This window comes from Melanostigma gelatinosum (genome assembly GCF_949748355.1).
Source record: "Melanostigma gelatinosum genome assembly, chromosome: 8".
Taxonomy (NCBI): domain Eukaryota; kingdom Metazoa; phylum Chordata; class Actinopteri; order Perciformes; family Zoarcidae; genus Melanostigma; species Melanostigma gelatinosum.
The window spans coordinates 19586110-19607205 of NC_136641.1; the positions used below are offsets into that span (position 1 = coordinate 19586110).

The following is a 21096-nucleotide window of genomic DNA, read 5'->3' on the forward strand; positions in this document are numbered from 1 at the left end:
ATGAGTGTGCACCACCAGCTGAAGATAAAGACGCTCCATTTGTGCCTTTGTCTGCCCCTTTATTTGTGCTTCCTCCTGATCCAACAGAAACTGTGGCCTGCTGAGGCAGTATAATAACGGCTTTTTAATGTGTTCAGAAGCCGCACCAATGGGTCTGCCTTCAACAGACTCATTATGTGTCCACACAAATCTCTTTTAGAATTTCATTACAACTTAGAAAATGGTTGAATACGCTGCAGTTGTTGAAATGCTAAAATGTCGTCAGAGAAGCTAAATAAAGCATACAGCTGTTTTGTCAAAGAAGCTTTTGTAAGCTGCTGACGTGTGCTTCATCGCATTCAATTTGCAATACTGACTGCATTTTCCAGTTCAGTGGTTAAAAATAGCCTGTGTTGAATTATTCCCCTCTGTTCTATAACGTGCCTCAGTTAAAGTCTCTTGATTGCAGTGGAGTGCTGCTGAACAGCTTCTAGTGCTTCTGGATCACATTCACAACTTCTTGTCTCCCCCTGCAGGACATTAGCAGAGCTCACCACTCACTTTTAGTTTTCTCCTGCTACACTAGCTGTCACTATAATACAGGGTATGGACATACAACTTTCCTAAATCTATACTCCCACCTAATAATTCAATAATACGGCCTACTTCAGCATTCAGAAGGGGGATTTAAACACCTGAAGCCCAGGAAACTGACTCATGTCTCTGAAAAGAAATGATGTGGAGTTTTTCTGAAGTGTCTGCAAATGGACAATGTCATCTTTATTCCACACAAACAGCCCGTTATACTGTTGCTCTGCAGCGGACCGTGTCACTTTAAAAAAAAAAACTTTATTCCTCAAGACACCTGAGTGGTGGAGTAAAAGGTTGGTAAAATGAATAATACAGCCAGTTCAGCTTAGCACATGGGTCATTCAAAAAAATCTAAATTCATGTGGAGGTTTTAATTTACAGTTGAAAAAAAATGTAGCTGTTGTTGTGGCCCGTGAAACTTGAGGCCCTTTTGTGTCCCGATGAGCTCACTTACTTTATTTAATAACTCAAGAAGCGAGCTGAATGGAATGCCAAGCTCATCATGTATTTCATTCTTGTTCGATTTCACGCAGTAAATCTGTATGCGCGCCGAACTCATTGCACAATCCAGTGCTAAAGGGCGCGTGAGTCATCGTGGCATCTCTCTACGAGTGGGCTGTATGAGACGGCTCATGCAGAGAAGCCCACGTGCTGCTTCTTTTTTTTTATCCGTGGTGATGTCATAAGCAGAGACTTCCTGAACACAAGGTTCATTCACAGAGTCCTTCCTGCGACACGGGGACCAAGCACCAAACAAGCTGTCTCCATAGCAACTGCAGCCATTTGAAACTGTGTGTGCACTGTACACAGACATGTGTGTCTATGTAAATAGCACATAATTTTACCGGGTTAAACTACTTTTATGTTGGATGAAATAAATGATAAACAAACATGTTGAGTCTCCCATGAGTCTGTCTGTTCAGGACAGGAGGGGAGCACTTGATGAGTCACTGTCTACTGTGAGTCTACTCAATTTGAATTTTCCTCTCATAATAGGGAGCATAGAGTGCAGAGACACCTCTGAGCCGTCTTTACTGCACACACTAACAGGCCACATTATGTTCTCGGGTCGGGTTTAACATTCATTCATCCATGAGAGTAACTGCAGAAGAATAATACATCACAACAAAGACAATCAGGATGTATATGGTTATTATTTATTGCTACTCTTAAGGATACAAAAACAGCATGAAACAGATTTTTTTAAGGCGGCACAAAGTCTAGCAGACACAAAAACATCAACAAAGAAAATAAAATAAGACCGTATTAATAACATTTTCATTACCAATGTTTTCTTTAAAGATTGTTAAAATAATAACAAATGCAGAAACAAAAATATAACCAAGACTTAAACATTTTAGGTCATGTATCATAATTCACTTCAGAAAAAGGTTTACATTGTAACAAAACAAATAAGATATGATGATAACTAGAACTTTGTGTAACATATAAACACAAGACATGTAAAAGATCAACAGACAACTAATTGTTTCTATTTTATCATAAGACGTGGACAATTACACCCTAATATTTACAGAAAAGGGGAAAATTATTTAATATCGATTACATTCAAGAGATATTAAATGCACTGGCTCAATGAGAAATATTAATAGATCGATATTAGCTTTACTAATATTACAAAATAAAATCTTATTTTATATCAAATAGGTGCATTTCGAATAAACAAAATCGAGATTCAGTCTTACAGTTTCCCTTAATTATGTGTTTTTACCGCTTGCTTTACTTCACTTGCAACATTTTTTTCTTTACAATCATAGAAAATGGCACTTTGCACTTTCAATATACTCCAATTCGCTCAGTGAAATATTACAAAAATATTGTTTTAAAACATTCCCGTCAAAGCTGTATTAGCACACGAGTTATACACACTGTGTTCCCCTACTGTGCTTACAGTGTGTATGAAATACAATGACATCACATTGCTCTTACTTCAGAAAGCATGAAGTTTCTGCATAGGCAGGCATCTAGCTTCGAGTATAACGATTGTCATTATGGATAGACTCAAAATTCAACTATACACAAAACAATACACACAGTATAAGCTTTGGAATATTTTGTTTGAGACTGTGAAAGCAGCCACATTATGTTATTACAATCAATTTTAAGAGTAATACAAATAAAATTGACAAAAACACTGGATTTAAAAAAGCAAGAAGACCGTCTTGAAATTTTTGGGTACAGAATCTCTTACTTAACTTGCACGAGCCAGACTTCAGATACATTAAAAAAATTATTTTCAATGCAAGAAAAATCAACTCAAGCAAAGAAAACATTTAAAAAATGTCGACCCATGCCATCGCTGTAGCATGGCAGGCCTCTGTGAAGCCACTTTGGCATTATAACCTGAATATAATGCAATATATATTTTATGAATATAAAATGGTACATTATTCACATGACTCAAATATTATGTAAAAAAGTCATAACATTGACCCCGTTGTTGGAAACAGTGCATATTAGGAGGTGTCACAATAGTCCTTTGAATATGGTTAAGGCAGTGTGCGCTTCACTTCAATCAGAAAACGGCACTAAAAATGAGATGATCAGCATGTAAGCTAAGGACAATCTTTTCATGTCAAACTGCATATGAAGTCACACTCAGTCAACACATTTTGTGCAAGAAGAATAAAACAAAAAGATGAGAAGCTTTTGGCCACAAGACATATTTGATATATAATATTTGGGCTGAATCTTTGGAATGAGCTATTGAGCAACCAATTTACTTCAAATAGAAAATCCACACATTTAAAACTGCTGCATGTTAAAAAACAGTCATTCACTAGAAAGAGGCAAACGGGTGTGAGTTCATTGCCTGAAGAGTATGGCTAATGCTTTATTTCATTTTTATCTCTATTCCTCTGTAAAGCTAACTGCATCCAAACTTGAACAGAAAATAAAATATAAAAAATAAGGCATATTCGCCTGTTGTTTCTGTTTGTTGGAAACCTTCTGGGTGTCTGTGGCAGACGTTATGGGTCAAATGCATTCTTCCGTTTGCCAAATGGAACTGTTTATTGCAAGAAAACATCCAAAAGCAAACACAGCAGCCGGGAGCTGATATTTCTTTCGCTATGGCTAAAGAAAATGAGGAAGAGAAGGTCTGATTGTTGGTGGATGTGCGTCACCTCCCTGGAAGGTTGAAGACCGTGTCTGTGTGTGTGTGTGTGTGTGTGTGTGTGTGTGTTTGTACGTCGGAGGGTGCGGATGGGGGTATGTTGTAATTTCCTGCTTGGGTCCGTCCTCTATGTCTGCCCTCTGGCCTGAATGCCCGTCAGATCCTTTCGTATGATCTCATTCACTGTAAAGCAAAGAAGGAGAAGGACGGTGAGCAGTGGATTGATTTAAGCAATTTTACAATAACGTTCCAAAACAGAGTTAAAACAGCCAACATCAAAACGTTAAATCAATGATATTACTGAAACACTGTAGACATATTCCTTATGGTCTGATTGACATTTCTGTGCAGGGCATTGCCGGAAGATGGATAAAGGCTGCATTAATGTTGAGTAACCACTAGAGGTAGAGCTATGCAAGAGCCTATGACTGATAGCTACCTGTTGCTCGGATGATTTAAAGTGTGTGTATCCACATCAACAAAAGAGGACGTTTGAAATGGAAACTTTTGGTGTCATGGTTCCAAAAATAGAATCATGATGTACAGTGGAGGGCATGAAACCTTTGTAATGCATTAAAAATACATTTCTTACATCTGGCATCATGTATTTGAAGCTTTGTTGTGTATGAGCGAATAAAATAACCACTGACATCCACGTGGTGATGTATAGAGGAAGTGTAACTACCTGTGACTGCTCATCTCTGTTTAAACACAGTCAAAAAAGTTACGCTTTCAACAGGTAGTTCTGCATTTAGCAGGAAGGACTGTAGAGTATGTGTGACATGTCATCTCTGCAGATATGCCACACCATCTGTGTGTAGCTGTGATGTTTATCTGCGAGCACAGGCCTGGAAGCCTACTGTGTGTCTGTGTGTGTGTGTACACTGGCACTTGGAGACATTATAGGCTGGTGCCACCGCTTCCACCATGCCTCGGGGAACTCATTAGGGTCGATGAGTAATAGAAGTATTTAAATGTGGGCCAAAAAAGCTTTTTGCCTGTAACCAAGCCATCACACAGCATATTGTGTCTGTGATTTTGTAACCATGTGTCTGTGATTTTGTAACCATGGTAGCGGGATTTGGTTATTCAACCAAAGTTAAAAATGTTAAGATCTGAAAATCGGTAAACATTGGCGAACACATTTTGCGATAGTTTTGTGGTGTATTAAGTTACGTATTAAGTATCAGTTAAGGCTTATTTGTTTTCTTGCCATGAGTTAGATAAAAAGATTGATACCACTCTGTAAACTAAATATTAAGCTGCAGCCCCCAGCCGATTAGCTTAGCTTAGCATCAAGACTGAAAACGAGGGGAAAAGGCTAGCCTGGTTTTTTGTTTGAAAAGAAACAAACAATAACTAATGTATTAATTAGTAAGGTTGAGACGTTATTGTAGCTGATTTTAGTCAGGCTAGCTGTTTACCCCATTCCCAGTCCTTGAGCGAGGCTAAGTTAAGCTAGGCTAAATTAAGCTAGGCTAATTAGTTTTGGGATGTAGCCTCATTTTCAATGGACTAATATGAGAGTTGTATCAATCATCTTTTCTGTTCTAAGTATTGGTAAGGAGGCTCGTAAGTCAAACCGTTAAACTCAAGATGAATCAAAGATGAAAACTTTTAAGCTATCAACAGGATTGGCCATTGAAAGAACGTCCAGCTGTTCAACAACACTGAATGTTGCTCCCTTGCACTGCCTTATTTTAGAGATTGAGGGACTTTATTCAGTTGGCTCACGTTTGCTCTATTTAAAGCCTTGATTGAGAGGCAAAGGGTGCAACTATTAAAACACATGTTAAATGAAAGCAGACACCGTCTCACCCACACAGATATGAGAGAGTGTTACGGGCAGAACAGCTCACCACAAAGCAACTTAAAAGCTGATGGCATATTTTTCTTGAAGACTAGCAGTTAGGAGGTGCAAATGAAAAGCATATGGATCCATTTGGTCGCGGAGATAAAATATTGCTTATAATTGAAATTATGAAGTAGTAACCACAACTGCAGTGTTATGAAATCTAATTAAGCTATGAGACAGATATCCTCTTCTATCCAACAGACCAATCTTTGTCTGTTTCTCTTTCACTCTGATCATTTGCAGATGTGAAAGAGAAACAACCCATTACAGCAGCTCAACACGGGCCACATTTTATAGCCAGAGCAAAATCAGAAACTACAACAGCAGCCAAACTGGGTGCTCTTCATCAGCGTCCCTGTTTATTTTAGTCTGTCGTAGAATTCCCTCTGACACCTAATGCCTTAAAGAAACTTTCATCTCCCCAACGGTGCCACAGGATTTTTCCGGAGCAATAAAAAAAAAGCTCAGAGAAGCAGCAGGAGCGCCGCAGTGGGGCAACATACAGTGGGGCTTTGCTGAATCTAATGAAGGGTTGGCACAGATCGGCTATTTGAGGCTGGCCCGGGGAACACTCAGGCTAGTCTGTTCAATCGGTAAGTGTCTGGCTCCTGAGTTCTGCACCAATGAGCTGCACTGTTTACCAACCAAATGTGAGAGGAGAGAGAGAGAGAGAGAGAGAGAGAGAGAGAGAGAGAGCGAGAGACCCTGCACAGTAGCTGACTCAGTCACTGCCCGCTGCGAGCTGGAATGTGTGTGTTTGTGTCTGCAAGTATTTACATGATACTACAGTGTATGTGTTTGTGTGTAGGGCGCATGCAGTACGTTCATAGCTAACGAGGGATTGTAATGACAGCATGAAGCTGAAAACCAAAGACAGAAAAGAGAAAGTAAAGTTAGCAGACCGACAGCTAACCAGCAATCTAGCCACAGATATGGTGCGTATACGTGCTCACATTTCAGTGAACAATGCTCACACACTCATATTTAAAAAGAGTTATCGGTTGCTGTTATTGTTGATTCTTTCTACACTGGCTGGGAAGAGAACCCTTTCTAATATGATTCCAATGGAAGATTCCTCCATCTCTGTGCAAAAATGTATTCCAAAGTAAAAATGAAGCTACTATGAGGCTTCAGGAGTCCGAGTCAGGCCCTGTCTACACAAATACATACAGATACTATTTTCCTCTATGTTCTGAAATAAAATTCTGTCTACACGACTTTCGTTTTACAAAATATCTCTGTACACACTGAAACGCCAAACGCTCACCGGGCCAGTAGGTGGCGATAAAGGCTACGTCAGCAAGTCGTCAAATACCAGAGAAGAAGATTGTGCGCAAGCACAGTAAGCTAATTTGTCTTTCGCGTGTCAACAAATAATAAGCTATAGCTCGTAAACAATAGCTAATTATTTCTTTAAAATACAAATTTGATATTTGGTGCTGTGGCGAAAATGAAATTTGACTCGTATGTGTGGACGGACGACAAAGTAACATTAGAAATATTCAGTTGCTTCAACTCTCCTTTTTAGAAATTCCTTTTTTTCTTATCCCTCCAACAAAGATCAACAACACTGTCTATGGAAACACAAAGAGGGAATTTGGCACCAAGAAAGCTAATTTTGGAAGATTCCCACTTCATTTGATTCACCCAGACAGCTTCAGATTAGCTGACCAATACATCTTCACCCATGCTAGCAGCATCTCTCTAGGGACGGCGATGTACCGGTTGGTTGGTTGTTTGGTCAGTCGGTCCATCACTTCAAATATTATTAGTCGGTGGATTGCCATGAAATATTGTAAAGACATTCATGGTCCCCAGATGATGCATTCTAATAACTTGTGTGATCTGTTTTCATACTAGCGCTAGGATGAAAAAAAAATGTTTTGAGTCTCAACAACTCTTGGTTGGATTGTTGTAATATCTAGTACACATATCTACGTTACCTTCAGGATGAATTGTAATAACCGGTCAAAGTTTCAATTTGTCCAATATTTTGTTTGTAAAACGAATGCCAATCCCTTCAGCCTCAACTGTCGTACTTTCCGTTTAGTGTTTGTTAGCTATTGTAAGCAGGAAATTTAACCTCTGGGGTCCTTTGAAGTTCAGTGTCTCGCTCGCTCAACACTTCAACATGCGGACAGTTGGACAGACGGATCAAACCTTTTACCTCGTGGACACTGATGCATCTTGCACTCAGTGTACTGTACAGTAGGCCTACACATGGTCATGTGAGTATTGCTTTAGGTTGACACATGAACCTCTGCATGAACAAACGAACTGAAATGACTTGTAAATGTAACAATATAACGGTTTTAGAGCAGTCGTCGTGCGCTCATCACTGCGGTTGTAGCAAAGCTGTGTATTTGATCAAGCCTTTGAAACGGGATGGAAGTGAGCTGAGACTAATGCGTGGCCACCAGGCTGTTGCTGTGTGCTTTATCTCTCCCGTCCCTGATCTCTACCTGCTGGAACAATTTCACCTGCTTTACTGCCTCTGGGCTTTATTCCACACCCACTAAATCTGCCACTCTCAGCCTTTGGAGACTATGCCAGTGGCTCTTTTACCGTTTTCACAAACTATGTGGCACGCAGGGAGGCATGCTGGATGTTCTTGACCTTTGTGGTCTGAAAGGCAAGGCAGGCTCCCACACAGGTCTTCTTTTAGCTGAATAGATTGATATTTGTAATTATTTATCCATCAACAGACGATCAATCTGTCGTTTGAGCACCAACAAGAGTCATGGGAACTTGTGTGAGGGTTGAAGATACAAGCCCTCTGTGTGGGAGATTATGAGCCAAGTTTGGGCACTAAAATGAAATACCTGACTTTCAGTTCACACTCTTCACAAAAGTTGACACAGTTGACAAAAGTTGGCATGTTCAGATGTGACGGTTATCGACCACAACACTGTGACGATACCAGGATGTGGCATCACCCTTTTTACCAAATGACAACAGACTGAAACGTCTCCATGAGTAATGTTGACAATCTCACTTTGGCGAAGACGTGTTTGACGGTCACAACTTAAATGACTAAAACTTTGCACTCACACACAGAGGGGATTTTTTTCGACTCACTTATCTTCTCACTCTGTCTAAAATGTTTCTTTTTGAAGATCTGGAAATTCCCCTTATTTTCATCATTAAATCGTCGATAGGTAGATGCTACAATAGTGTGGATGAGTGGACTATCACCTGACGATCCAGCGTTATGAAAGTAGTTTAAACAGTCAGGGATGTGGCATTATAGAAGTGGCAATCATTATGTTGTAGTTAAAAAAATAACAAAAATCATCTGCGCTTCTCTGGATAAAAGAAGGCAAATAAAACAAAGTAACTGCTAATTCTGCAATTTCCACAAGATGGTGTGCCATTTAAAATAAAAACTGAAATGAAGCAAAAGGAACCTGGCCTCAGGTTTTGATGATGGGAGGATCAAACAGTTCCACTGTTCCTCTGACTGACTGTGTTAATTCATCAACTCACAGCCCTGTTGCTGTTTACTGTGGAGGGAAACCCTGCAAGTTCCATCCAAAAAACACAAATTCCATTGCTGGCCCTTTTTCTTCGTTTCATTTTTTCCATTGAAACGCGCGCGCGCGCGCGCGCGCGCGCGCACACACACACACACACCCCCCCACCCCCCACCCCCACCCCCCCCCACACACACACACACACACACACACACACACACACACACACACACAGCCCCTTCCCTTTTCCTGCGAACTACCCTCCACCCTCCCGCTATCTTACAGGGATCAGCCTGGACTTCTGGAGGAGAGCAGCTGCAAATAGGAATTTCTTTTGCCAGATTGGCAGAATCCCGCGGTCGGAAAAAAGGCTAATCCTCTGGTGGGTTCCCCCACAGAATCGAGGGGCGTAAGGCCAAGGAGAAGCTCCGTCCAACTATAACAAACAAAGAGGCTTTCCTCGGCTCTCCCAGGCAGCCCGTTCCACTGTTTGACAATGGTTGCCATGGAAGTTGTTTTTCACTTCATAACAGTGTCAACATGTCCAGGCGGCCAGCGGAGTGACACTTTTTTCTCCCTCCCTCTCTGTCTTTAATGTGAGATAGAGGGCGGGGGGGGGGGGGGGGGAAGCTAATTTCCTGATGTGCGGCGCTGCCAGACGAACCCCTGCGACCAGAGGGATGAGCGTTATTGAACGGAGCCACGTGACGATGACAACCTCAACCTGCCTTCAGACCTCACCGGGCTGACCCACACTTCAGGTGAAACACAATATAGTTTGGAGAACCTTTCAACTCCAAACTAAAGAAGAGGTTCAACCTCCTGCCTGCGGCTGGATGTGGCCTGACATTAATTCTGTCAGAGGGTAATGGGGTTGACAAGAGTAAGTATAAACACATGACTCATAATCCCTGTTATTTCCACCTTGAGTGGAACAAAACTACTAACAGTGTGAGCTTTTTCTGTTGGCTTAGTTCAGAGGGATACTATAGCACGTCGTCGATCATACTGTAAATATCCTTGAATTGTTCTTCGGAAAAATGAAATTTCTTATCATCCATCTCTTTCAACAGAGGGAATTGCACATATCCATCACTTGTCCGCCGGTTTTTTTTTTCCCCCACCTCACACCACTTAGCTTATAAAGACACACTGTGCACACAACAAGCTATCCCACTCACACAGAGTATAAAAGCATTAACTTACACTCACCATCATCTAGGTAGGCCTGGTCCAAGTTCTCCTCCTTGACCGTCACCCTCCTCTGTCCGTCTGCTGGAGCCTCCATCTGCTCCGTGCCAGGCGGAGGCCGGCCTTTCGGCTGCTCCTTCTGCACATAGGGCTGCTGCTGGATAACGGTGGGATAGTGCTGCGGGTGGGTCACCCCTGTCTCAGCCTGGGGGGGTGTGGGCGAGTGGGCGGCGGCTGCCTGTGGGGAGTAGCCGTCGCAGTAGATGATCTGCTGGCTGTCGGGCTGCGGAGCAGTGAGAGGTTGAGGGTCACCTCCCCGAAGCAGTTGGTGGTTGGTGGGGGAGAACTGGATGATGGAAGGGTGCTGGCCTGCACCGACGGGACCTGCAGACTGAGCCGGGGAGCCCGTGTGGACCAGGACCGACCGGTGGGAGTCAGGCAGCAACCCTCCAGTCTGCTGATAAAGGCCGGGGCTGCCGCTCAGACTCTTGTCCCCGCGGGAGTACACAATGGCCGGGCTCTGCTGCTGGAAACGTGCGTCTTGGCTCGGAAGGCTGGAGCTGAGCCGCTGGCAGGAGGCCATGCTGGAGACCAGGCCGTTGTCTGGATGAAGGACGCTGCGCGGGTTATGGTAGTAGGAATGGGGGGATAAGCCCAAGATCTGAGGCACAGTGAAACCCATGTGGTCCGCTTCATATTCATCGATGGGCTCTGTCTTGATGGATGGAGCTGGAAAAAAACAGAGAGATAGCCGTTACCGTCTGAAGGAAATTGGTGTTTGCTTTAAAAAAAAAAAAGTTCTACTTCTAAGATTTTCCATGTACTAATAACAATAGTAACCATTATAATGGCTGTACATTTCACTGCCACGCTGTAATAGAAGCATAGCACAAAGAGGCTGAGCAGCACTTACATGACAGCGGTATGTAGGAGAAATGCTGAGGCTGGCTGCGCTTCCTCTTGCCGTTAATGACGTAGAAGTTGACTTTGACAGAATGGCAGACAGACGAGTCTCGGTAGGACGGCACCTCCACAAACAGCATGCTCTGCAAGACAGCGCTCTGTTATGTGCTGAAACTGGTCTTCTCGTTTGAACCGAACGACTAAATCATGACAATTGACTCTTTTAGTGTGATTTACAGGTTGTCATACACAGTTCTACATAATACATACAGGCTGGCTCTTGTCTTTGTCCACTGTTGCTTCCATTTCCCAGATTTGCTGCCCATCTAGATGGAAGAAAAGAGAGAAAAGCGAAAAGCGAGTCTTAAACAATGTGGTGATTAGCTCAGCAGTAAAGTAAGTAAGGTTGATTGTTTCAAGATGCACTAGACGGTGGTAAAATGAAGTCTGTAGCCTGTAAATTTGGAAAATTCCGAATCCCAAGCAATGAAGAAATAGCCTTATTCCGTAGTCTTTGTATTTTCAAAACACTGGTTCACTATATTTCACGAATGCGAATACAGTTATATACATCAGATGTGTAGCCACCATAACGTCTGTCTGGCAACATTTGATTCAAAATTCACGTGGACAGAAAAGGCCTCATTGTGCATGTAGATAATATCACTTTCAACACCACTTCCTGTCACACCAGCGAGCACGGGCTAAAAGTAGAGACGTCCTGCAAAGGTTCACCCCGAACACACGCGCAGCCTTCCTCTAATCACAGACGACTGGCTGCGACAGACACACCTCCGAGCACTCGAATGCAGAGCACTCACAGACACACCGCAGGCTTCTCTGCTTCGCCTCTGTCACGATTATGGCCTCTGTCATGTTACGCAACACTTCATCAGATTACATTCAAGCGTCTGTTTAGGTGAAAAAGTAGAAAGCCGAATGTGCTTGTAAATGTAAACTCCATATGCCCGAATGATACGACACGTGGTGCAGGGAGTTGTGTTTGACTGTTAGGTGGGAAAACCCTCTGTTAAATTAAAAACACATGGCTTAAATGAGTCAGCAGGAGAAAGGGGGATTCCACACACCTCGACAACTTGTCCGCCACACTTTACTTTTATGATCGACTCTCTCCACGTCTAACAAAACGTGATGACTACTGCTTTCTTGGCGTTTGCATTTGTTTGCGTTTTGTTGCAATTCTACTCCCAGGGATACCCCCGACTCTTGTTCTCCCATCTGGGGATCATTGTGTGTGGAGGTGGAAAGGAGAGAAACTGGAGAGAGAGCCCGGGCAGGCTTGGCTCGGCCGGGGCAGCTTTCCTTCGCTCAACCCTCCCTTGTCCAAGCACGGGAGCCAGGGGAGCTCCAGCCAGAGGCTGCTGTCTCTCTCATTCAGAGGGATTTCACAGCTGCAATGGGCCAAAACTTTGTGTCACACAGAAACTCTCCAAAACAATGGCAATCCCTACGGTTTCTTTTTCCGTCCCCGTCTTACTATCCATTACTGTGGTGTGTCGTAACACAGCGGCAGGGAACCCCCAGAGAAGAGAGAAAAGAAAAAGAAGTAGCCGGGGTCCAACTTTTAGTGGAGGTAGCGTGAGCATTTAGAAAGCAAAGCTCTCCGGCAGCAGTGGAGCCAGTGAGTCACAAAAGCATCAGTATTTTAACATAACTGTCCTCCTTAGACAGAACCTAACATCACATCATAAAAAGAGCTGTATTTCACTGCCATGAACTGACATAAAAATGAAATCCTTTCCTTCCGTCCAGATGCACTAAGTTTCAACCAGACGCATCAACAAACACGTGGCATGCCACGCGACACGCAGAGCTATTCATCACACCACAGAAGGCCCATCTGCGTCGTCGATAAGACATCGTGGAGGACATGGAGGAAGAAAAGGGCAAAGGGAAGTGAGACTGCAGTTATCATTTGAACCTTGCAAATAACTGGTGTGGCTCCAGCTGAACAATGACGGTGGGGAAATGTGAAAGCTTTGAACGTGTTCGACACGGACATAGATATTTATGAGTCATTGTTATCACTGCGGTGAGACTGTGACACTTTGTCACGTAATAGCAGAACTAACGGATGCAGAACGCAGAAATGTTTTATGGAGCAAGTCATAGGTTTCCGGGCAATGTATGTCTCTAAAAAGCCTGTAAAAAAAAATCTTGTTTGAACATAGAACAGGACTCTTTCCTACAGGTTGCTTGTGATGCCGGCGATGGTGCGATTTGATGCCACTCACCCTGGGTTTTCTCCAAAAAAATGACCTTGGAATCGGAGCTGAAGTTCTGCCCAGTCAGGATCATCTGCTGGCCGCCCAGAACGGAGCAGCTGTCCATGTCCTGCTTCTCCACCATGGGAAGCTCATGGGCTGAACGCTGGGCTGCCGGGACACACAGAGGGGCGTGTGTGTTACATTTACTGTCACACACACACACACACACACACACACACACTCGCATAAGGAGAGTGTTTAGTATTTACCAACAGTAGAGCTGAAATGATCGCTGGATTAATTGATTGACAGAAAAATAATTGGCAACTATTTCGATAATCAGTTGTAGTGAGAATTTGCCAAAAATCCTCTCCAGTGTGACGATGAACTGCTTCTCTCTATTTTAAATGATTGTAAACGGAATATCAATGAAGAGGTGATGCTGAGTCATGCAATAAGCAGCAATGTAAATTTGTCAAATCACAATTCAGGAGAGTGCTGTGCAGTGTGCAATGAATACTGCTGTGTGACGCATCGAATGTTAAATCTTGGTCACAGACATTCATCACGCATGAATAACATGATGTACAGGGCATTATGTTTCCGTCTGATAGAGTAGCAGTACAGGGTTTGAATATAGGGTTGTTAATTAAGGAGTGAATGGCGGTCGTGCTTCCTCATGTTGTACCTTATTATCAACAAATTGTTCAGCCGGAACTCCGCACTCACTGAGGCGAGCCGAGGTGTCCACAAACAACGCTGTGACCTTTGAACGGGCTTGTTCGCCCTACTACGCCACGAGCGGATGACATCCAGCAGAGGCCCCGCCTCCTCAAACACACTCCAAATCACACATTGTGAGCAACTTTTACACTCGATTAAATCTCGGGGAATAACCGTTGTTCTGCCCTTCCTGTGATCGTACAACAGATGGGAAACCGCGATTATAAAATGATATTTCATATTCTGCGTCATGATTTTAATGAAAAAAGAAAGAGGAGCATATTGCATGCAGCCCATGTCACACTGATATGATTCATGGTGTGTCTTGACCAGGGTGTTAGTCAAAGCTAGATAAAGGGCCTTCTTGTTTGAGGAGGGGAGTTTTGATGACACCAGAGGGCTCTAATAACACTGTGTACACATGCACTAATGTACCCAAACACAGACTTTACTACTGCGCACATACAAGCAGATACGCTGACACATGCAGCGCCCACCTACTGGATGGAAGGCCTGGCTGCATAAAGACATCTTTGTGTGCAGGACTCTGGACTATCAGCCGAGCTCCAAACTCATTTGAATGTGGGTTCCTCTTTTTTTTTATTTTGTATAAAGTTTTGTTAACTGATGAATAAATCAGCAGTTGGATTTCAAAAGGAAGCGTGTGTTCATAATACATGAATCCTTCACCGAATCAAACCATTTTTCAAGAGAAACAAAAATAGTTGAAAGAAAAAGCACAATTAGCTGCTTACAGCACTCGATAGGATGCGAGGCCACTTGGAGAGAGACGTGCTGTCCTCCAGGCTGAGGTATGTGCACACGAAACACAAGACGAACGCGGGTGTTCTTCCGACCGACGTCCGTCTCGCCCTTCCGCAGCTCGATGTCGGCGTTCCTGAGCTTCAGGATCCCAGCGCAGTCCATTCTGGGAGGAGGGATGAATATGTGAGCAAAACTGACAATAGAAAATGCATATTTGACACATGTTTGAGTGGAAAGACGTTAAATAATTAAGAAATCAAATGCACGTTATTCTATTCTCACATTGCTCTCATGCTGTTCTTTGGCTCCAGGGGGATCTCGAGGACTTTGGTGCCGTGGATAACCTTCTCATAGCTGGTGGTTGTGACGGTCTTACCAGTGATGCGGTGGACTTGATAAAAGGCGTGGGGCTTGAGGATGCGCTCATCTGCTGTACCAATGAAGATCTGCAGGCCAAGTGGCTCCTTGCCTCTGTAGCCATGTAACTGCAGACATTAAAAAAAATAAATCATAAAAACAGAGAATCGGCATGACTGAAATCGCTTTAAGTTAGTTTGTTTTCTCCATAGCCGCTTGTTCTAACTCTGCCTTTCCAGATGTTGTTTCCCCCCCAGAGGTGACTAATCAGTGTGCCAACGCACGAGTCTTCTTTTTGCAGCCTTGAACAGAAACCAGCAGAGAGCTCACATCCTACAGCCTTGTTCTTTCAGAACTAGATGAAGGGTCCTGACTGAAACAGTCATAAACCTCCAGCCTGACTGACACATTCGGCATTAAACGTATTGAGAATAGGTGAAGCTGTGAACTGGAGATAGAGAGAGAGACAGAGCGAGAGAGAGCGAGAGAGAGAGAGAGAGAGAGAGAGACAGAGCGAGAGAGAGCGAGAGCGAGAGAGAGAGAGAGAGGTTACTTTTAACCTGAGAGTGCCTCCTGTGGAAACCTGCAAAAACCACAAAGCATCAACTTGCATCTAAATGCTGTTTTTGTGCAAACAGTGTCGTGCATAACCTTTATGCTAGAATATAACCGTGAACTGGTTGCAGAGGGACTGCACAAACACTACAGCTAACTTTTTTTTTTTCTTTTTTTAAATGACTATTTTAGTCTTAATTCCTGGTAAATAACCAGTCGATTTAAAATCAGACGCATTTCCACACCAGAAGGTATTTTTCCTATTTGGACTGTTTCTTTGTGGTCCGAAAAAAAAAAACTACATACGGCACACATACATCAATCACATGTTAGAAATGATTATCTGACTGGATGTTACTGCCAAACTTCACAGCAGCAGCAGCTGCTGAATGTGAGCTGAAGCGATGGGAACATGAATGAGCATGCCGGCTCCATCTAATCCAGGTAGCCGACACACGGGGTGAAACAGAGGAAGCTGACTGCAAACACTCAACGGGCCATGTGAGCAGTCAGGCCAGTTGTCATGGCAGTGGCCGGAGCAGTGAGTCATGACAGAAAGCAGTGTAGGAAAAGTAAAGTGGAGGGTACGAGGCTCAGAGAGAGGACGAGAGAGGGAGGAAGGAGGAAAAACAGAGGGAGCAAAGGAGGAGAAGAGGATGGAAAGACGAGGTGAAGGAGTGCAGTTGTGGCTAGCCAGGCCTGACCATCTGATTGGCCTGGCAAACCAGGCAGAACTGACCTCAGGGTGAGGCCTTTGGGGATGGGCAGAATATGGAAAAGAAGCGAGAGAAGCCGTATTTCCAACGTGACCCGACTATCAACCAACAAAGAAAACAGCTTTGAAATGTTGCCACGGCAACAAAAAGAAAGGGAAGTTGAACCGATTCTCGGTCTGTACAGCGAGCCACAACTGTGTCACGGCTAATTTCAACACGCGTTTGTGTTCCATGTTGTGACTGTAAGAGAAATATTAGCAGACCTTTTTTTTTCCTGCTCCTAGAATTATCTTAACCACAGGCACTATTCATTTTCTTTTACACGTGTCTGGAGAGTGTTTCAACACTTTGAGTCAGCTTCTTAATATACGAGACCCACGCAGTCAACAAACCAGTGTGTAAGAGGAAGTCAGGGACAACATGAACACAGGCCTGTTTGTGTGGTTAAAACCATGGGGGCGCGGGCGCACAACAGCAAACTATTTTAGGCTGGAAGGCAGAAAAAAAAAAAAAAAAAAGCTTGTGTTGCTCACTGACCCGAGTTCAGTTCTGAGGCTTTTCATGAGGCTATGGGGCGGTTACGGTGTGTCGTACGTCTGGGGCTAGGGCATGCTTTAAATGATTTGTTTTAGAAAGTGAGAAATAAGAAAAGGTGCTATGAGACAAGCCAGAGTAACTCACAGTGATTTTCATACAGCTGGCCCTGGGCAATAACACCACTGAGTGCATAAAGAGTAGGAAACACCATTACACGCTCTCCCATCAGGGCCGCCTCGGGCCCCCAAACTGGAAGGTTACTGTAATTAACTGGACAAACTCGACAGCATGCCTTCATATGGTTGTTCAGCACTTTGCGTTGAAGTGCTAAATGCATTGCCGGGTACCAGTTTCAGTGACTTTGTTCATTTACTCCTGTTTTTGTCCGTACCTGTACAATAGGATGTCCTCCTGTTGGGGCCTTGACGGCACCCCTGCTTCCCTCCGTCTCATAGTGAGCTCTGTGGTGTGGTTTGGGCTGCACCTCAATGTGGAGCTCATACTGGTCTGTGCGTCTGGGCATCGGCCATTCCAGCGGGGGGAGAGAAGCCACAGGGATGCTACAGGACATGAAGAATACAGAAGAAGATATCAATCATGGGAATCATTCAAGTTGTCCTCTTAGAAGATGGAAACGCATCTTTTGTGTGAGCCATGAGAAACAAGTTCTGACCATCCTGCTAATTTACCTGCAGATGCTGGAAACCAGCGGCTTGGACCAGATTGGGGGGATAACAAAGTAAGGCTCTGCAGCAGGTTTGGACTTTATGTCCTGCTCGCAGGACACCAAGTAGTTCCCTTCTCTGTGGTTCTCTGGGTACAGAGTGTAAACCTGGTTCGACGTCTTGACTATTTTAGTGGGCACCAGGCCTGGCTGCCCGGCGCCAAAACCATTCATGGCATCAGCAAGGCTGCTGTGCGTATAGTGGGCACCTATGTTGTGATCTTCATGGCCGCTGTGAGGGGAGGGACTGCGGGAGCGGTGCCCTGGGACTAAGCCTGGATTCCTGTACATGTCGTAGGTGCGTTTGCCCTGTGGGGATGTGGAGCGGGAGTCAGGTCTGGAGGAGGGCGAGCGGGTTCTCAGGCAGCCGTCCTCGGCTAGGCTGGTGCGAGGGGAGGTGCCGGGGGAGGTGCGCGGGGAGCCAGCGTGGATGTTCTGTAATCTGGGGCACAGGTCTCCGGTGTTCTGGCCGCTGCCGGGGGACACACAAGGAGACGTCCAGGGGGAGTAGCTCTCAGAGTGCCAGCTGGTGGAGGAGTTGCTGCTGGCGGGACTCAGGCACTGAGGCTCCCGGTACGACAGGTTTTCATGGCCAGGCACAGTGAGGGTGGGTCTGGGGCTAATGTTCAGGTGGTGGTTCTGCAGGGAGTCCCGACCATGGTTGTAGTGCTCACGGGAGGGGGTGATTTCGATCCGCGGGCTTAGGGCCAGGCCTGCAGGCCGGGTACTGTCCAGATAGTGTCTGGCCTCCTGGTTCTCATATCCTGAGAGAACCTCAGTGTTGTGGTCACTGTAGGAGGGACTGCAGGACTTGATGCCGTAAGGGGAGGCCTCCTCCAGACGGAAAGCCTGCTCGGACTGAGGGCTGAGGACTTTGTGAGGCGCAAGGTTGGGGTCATCTGCAGGGGAGGGAAGATGAAATGTCACCACAACAGAGCTATTTTCCATTACTTCAAAGAATAACAGCATTTGTTTTCAAGTCAGCACAGACATTAACGTGCACCTCTCTAAATGACACAAATCAAATCATTTTGAAAGACAAACAAAAATATCTTTCAGCTGAAAAAAGAAGCCTCTTCATGTTGACATTTTCTCTCACATGGCTCCTACAAGTGAGGCTGCCTGTCAAATGTACTTCCTGATTGTTCTTCTTCATTCACACATTCACATGAATAAAACTCAAAGGCCGCACATTCACTCTAAGCCTTAAAATAATTCACAGGTTGCCAAAGAGCCCCCGGACAAACCTTGATCTCCCGCAGCAAAGTCGCTGCAAGGCGGTTCATATTCAAACAAGTACTCAAACTCCAAATCCTCATCAGGGCAGTTGACTCGACTGAGCTCTTCCTCCAAATCCTTTTCGTCGTAAAAAGAGGTCATCTGTCTGTGTTTTTTTTTGTTCCCCCCTAACGACTCCTTCGAGTTCAGGCGAGGCGACGGACACGCGCTGGAGGTGTTGCGACGCTGATGTGGATTTTGGGAACCTGCTCAAGTGTCAACTAAATGCATCGGTGAGCCTGCAAGAGACGAAGCGCACAAGTTTCCTGTTTCAACCCGCAGCAGTTATTTTCAGATGAAGGCGGGTCTATTTTTACAATGAACGCTCGAGTTCATCTCCGTATCTGATCACTCCTCTCCTCCTCGTTGACGCGTCGAAGAAGAAGAAGAAGAAGAGTGAAAAAAGAGAGAGAAAAAGTACAGCTTGGATGTGATGAAGTGAGTGCCTCCATTCAAACAGATTATCGCGAGTCTTCTGAAGAGACTGTGCAGCCTGGTGCTGCCCCCGGGCGTCTGACACGTGACGGTGACACAGCAGGGTGCTGACTGGGCTCATAACCTGCTCAACAACTGACTTACACAATCCATTTAGACAGGAGGTGCGTGTCTGTAAAGTAGCCTAGATGGATGGTTACATTCATCATGTTCCCTCAGTGGATTGGATTTCATGAAATCAATCAGCCAATCTGGAGATGCGATCTTTTACAGTTCATAAAAAAATGCACTCCTGAGGGAATCCCCAGATTTACGCACGACGCAGCGCAGACACTCTGGTGTTCCTTCCTGTTGTAATAGCACATGCTCAGTCAGCAAAACAAACAGACGCACAGCACCCTTGGAAAAAAATGTTTTGGTGGTGTAGTATCCCAACTTGATTAAACTGTTGATTATGGGTTATTTTTGGCATTGAATCCAAATTAACAAAGTGGTAAAAAAAAATGTATATCAGCCAGAATAGAGTATTCTAGCAGAAAGTTCTTGGCGGAAACCCACATTTGAATCTTAGAATGAACCTGGAACCACATTACACAACCAGCATACAGTCAAGTAGGCTCAGGTGATTTGAAAATGTGTAATTTTAATGTAACTCTAAAGTTTGATAGAATGTCATAACTCGTAAAATCTTGATTTCCTATGAGTACCCAAAGTGGCTCTCCTATTTTGCGCGGATGAAATAAAGTTCAGAGTGTTTCATAATTAATTATCACAATGATTCGCTTTTCTATGGCTTCCCAATGTCTTAGCGCTTCCCGGTGATGCCGAGGCACGCGCTGCTGTGCGCTGACCAACTCAAGCACTCTTCCCAAAACTATCTGTGAACTATTAGACAGTCAACGGACACATGACATTACAGCTCACATCACCGACTTCAACACCCCAGGACTAATACTACTCCATCAATTAAAAAGCAAATGGTTTGATTACCAGATAATCACAACACTTCAGCAGTACCTTGATCCATCGACCTCATGGTGTGGTACTGTGCCAGCATCCAAGTCTCTCTGAACATCTGGATCAAAATACGAAAAACAAATAAAAAGGATAAAAAAAATTACTTTCCGCTAATAACCACAGCAGAGGAAGCTCTCTTCTGTTGAAAATGTGGAAAAGAGACCAAAAAAAGCCCTCTCTGTATGTCTACGCGTTCAAAAACTTCAAGCTGCGAAACAGCAGCTGCGCGCAAACTCTCTTTCTGTTCAAAAAAGCATGCGGCCGCAGCAGCTACAGCAGCGGTTCTGGTATGAAGTCCCCCTTCCTAGAGCTCTATAAGGATTACTTGTGTATCAAGAGCGGCTTCCTTCCCCGCTCTGGGTGTTTATAATGCTCCAATGCTGTAAAATAACGGGATTCCCTCAGTGTTTCCTCCTGTTTGTGCGCCTTTGCCATGGAAACCTGGAGCCGGTCCATGTCGGAGACTCAGGGCTTTCCTGCAAAGCCCCACACTCAGGAATCCATGACGTCTCCGGCTCCTGCGCCAAGGCATTTCTGCGGCTTCTCACAGACAGTAGCACACAAGAACTCCATTGTAGGGATGAATCAATTACTGTAGAACACTTTAGGAGAGAGAGAGCGAGAGAGAGAGAG

At 44.4% G+C, this 21096-nt stretch overlaps 1 protein-coding gene across 2 annotated transcripts; it reads right to left on the reverse strand.

Moving 5' to 3' along the window:
• Positions 1-1705: 1705 nt before the first annotated feature.
• Positions 1706-20666, reverse strand: nfatc2a (nuclear factor of activated T cells 2a). Of its 2 annotated transcripts, none has more exons than XM_079273008.1 (10): positions 20464-20666; positions 17699-18632; positions 17401-17569; positions 15127-15329; positions 14835-15007; positions 13384-13524; positions 11399-11454; positions 11139-11271; positions 10247-10954; positions 1706-3889 (listed from the first exon to the last, which is right to left on the reverse strand). In XM_079273008.1, exons 1-10 carry the CDS (start codon positions 20519-20521, stop codon positions 3834-3836), a joined length of 2631 nt encoding a protein of 876 aa, XP_079129134.1. In that variant the 5' UTR covers positions 20522-20666; the 3' UTR covers positions 1706-3833. The 2 variants fall into 2 exon arrangements, with proteins under 2 accessions (XP_079129134.1, XP_079129133.1); XM_079273007.1 differs by lacking the exon at positions 20464-20666 and adding an exon at positions 18981-19205.
• Between the last annotated feature and the right edge of the window lie 430 nt (positions 20667-21096).

Bases quoted from the DNA above. Each gene is read 5' to 3' on its own strand.
- nfatc2a (XM_079273007.1), bottom strand. From the start codon at position 19,113: ATGACCTCTTTTTACGACGAAAAGGATTTGGAGGAAGAGCTCAGTCGA. The intron at 13,525-14,834 runs GTAAGCAGCTAA...GTGTCCCGGCAG, and splicing joins CTCGCATCCTATCGAGTGCT to CCCAGCGTTCAGCCCATGAG. The intron at 3,890-10,246 runs GTGAGTGTAAGT...TTTGCTTTACAG, and splicing joins CCAGGCCTACCTAGATGATG to TGAATGAGATCATACGAAAG.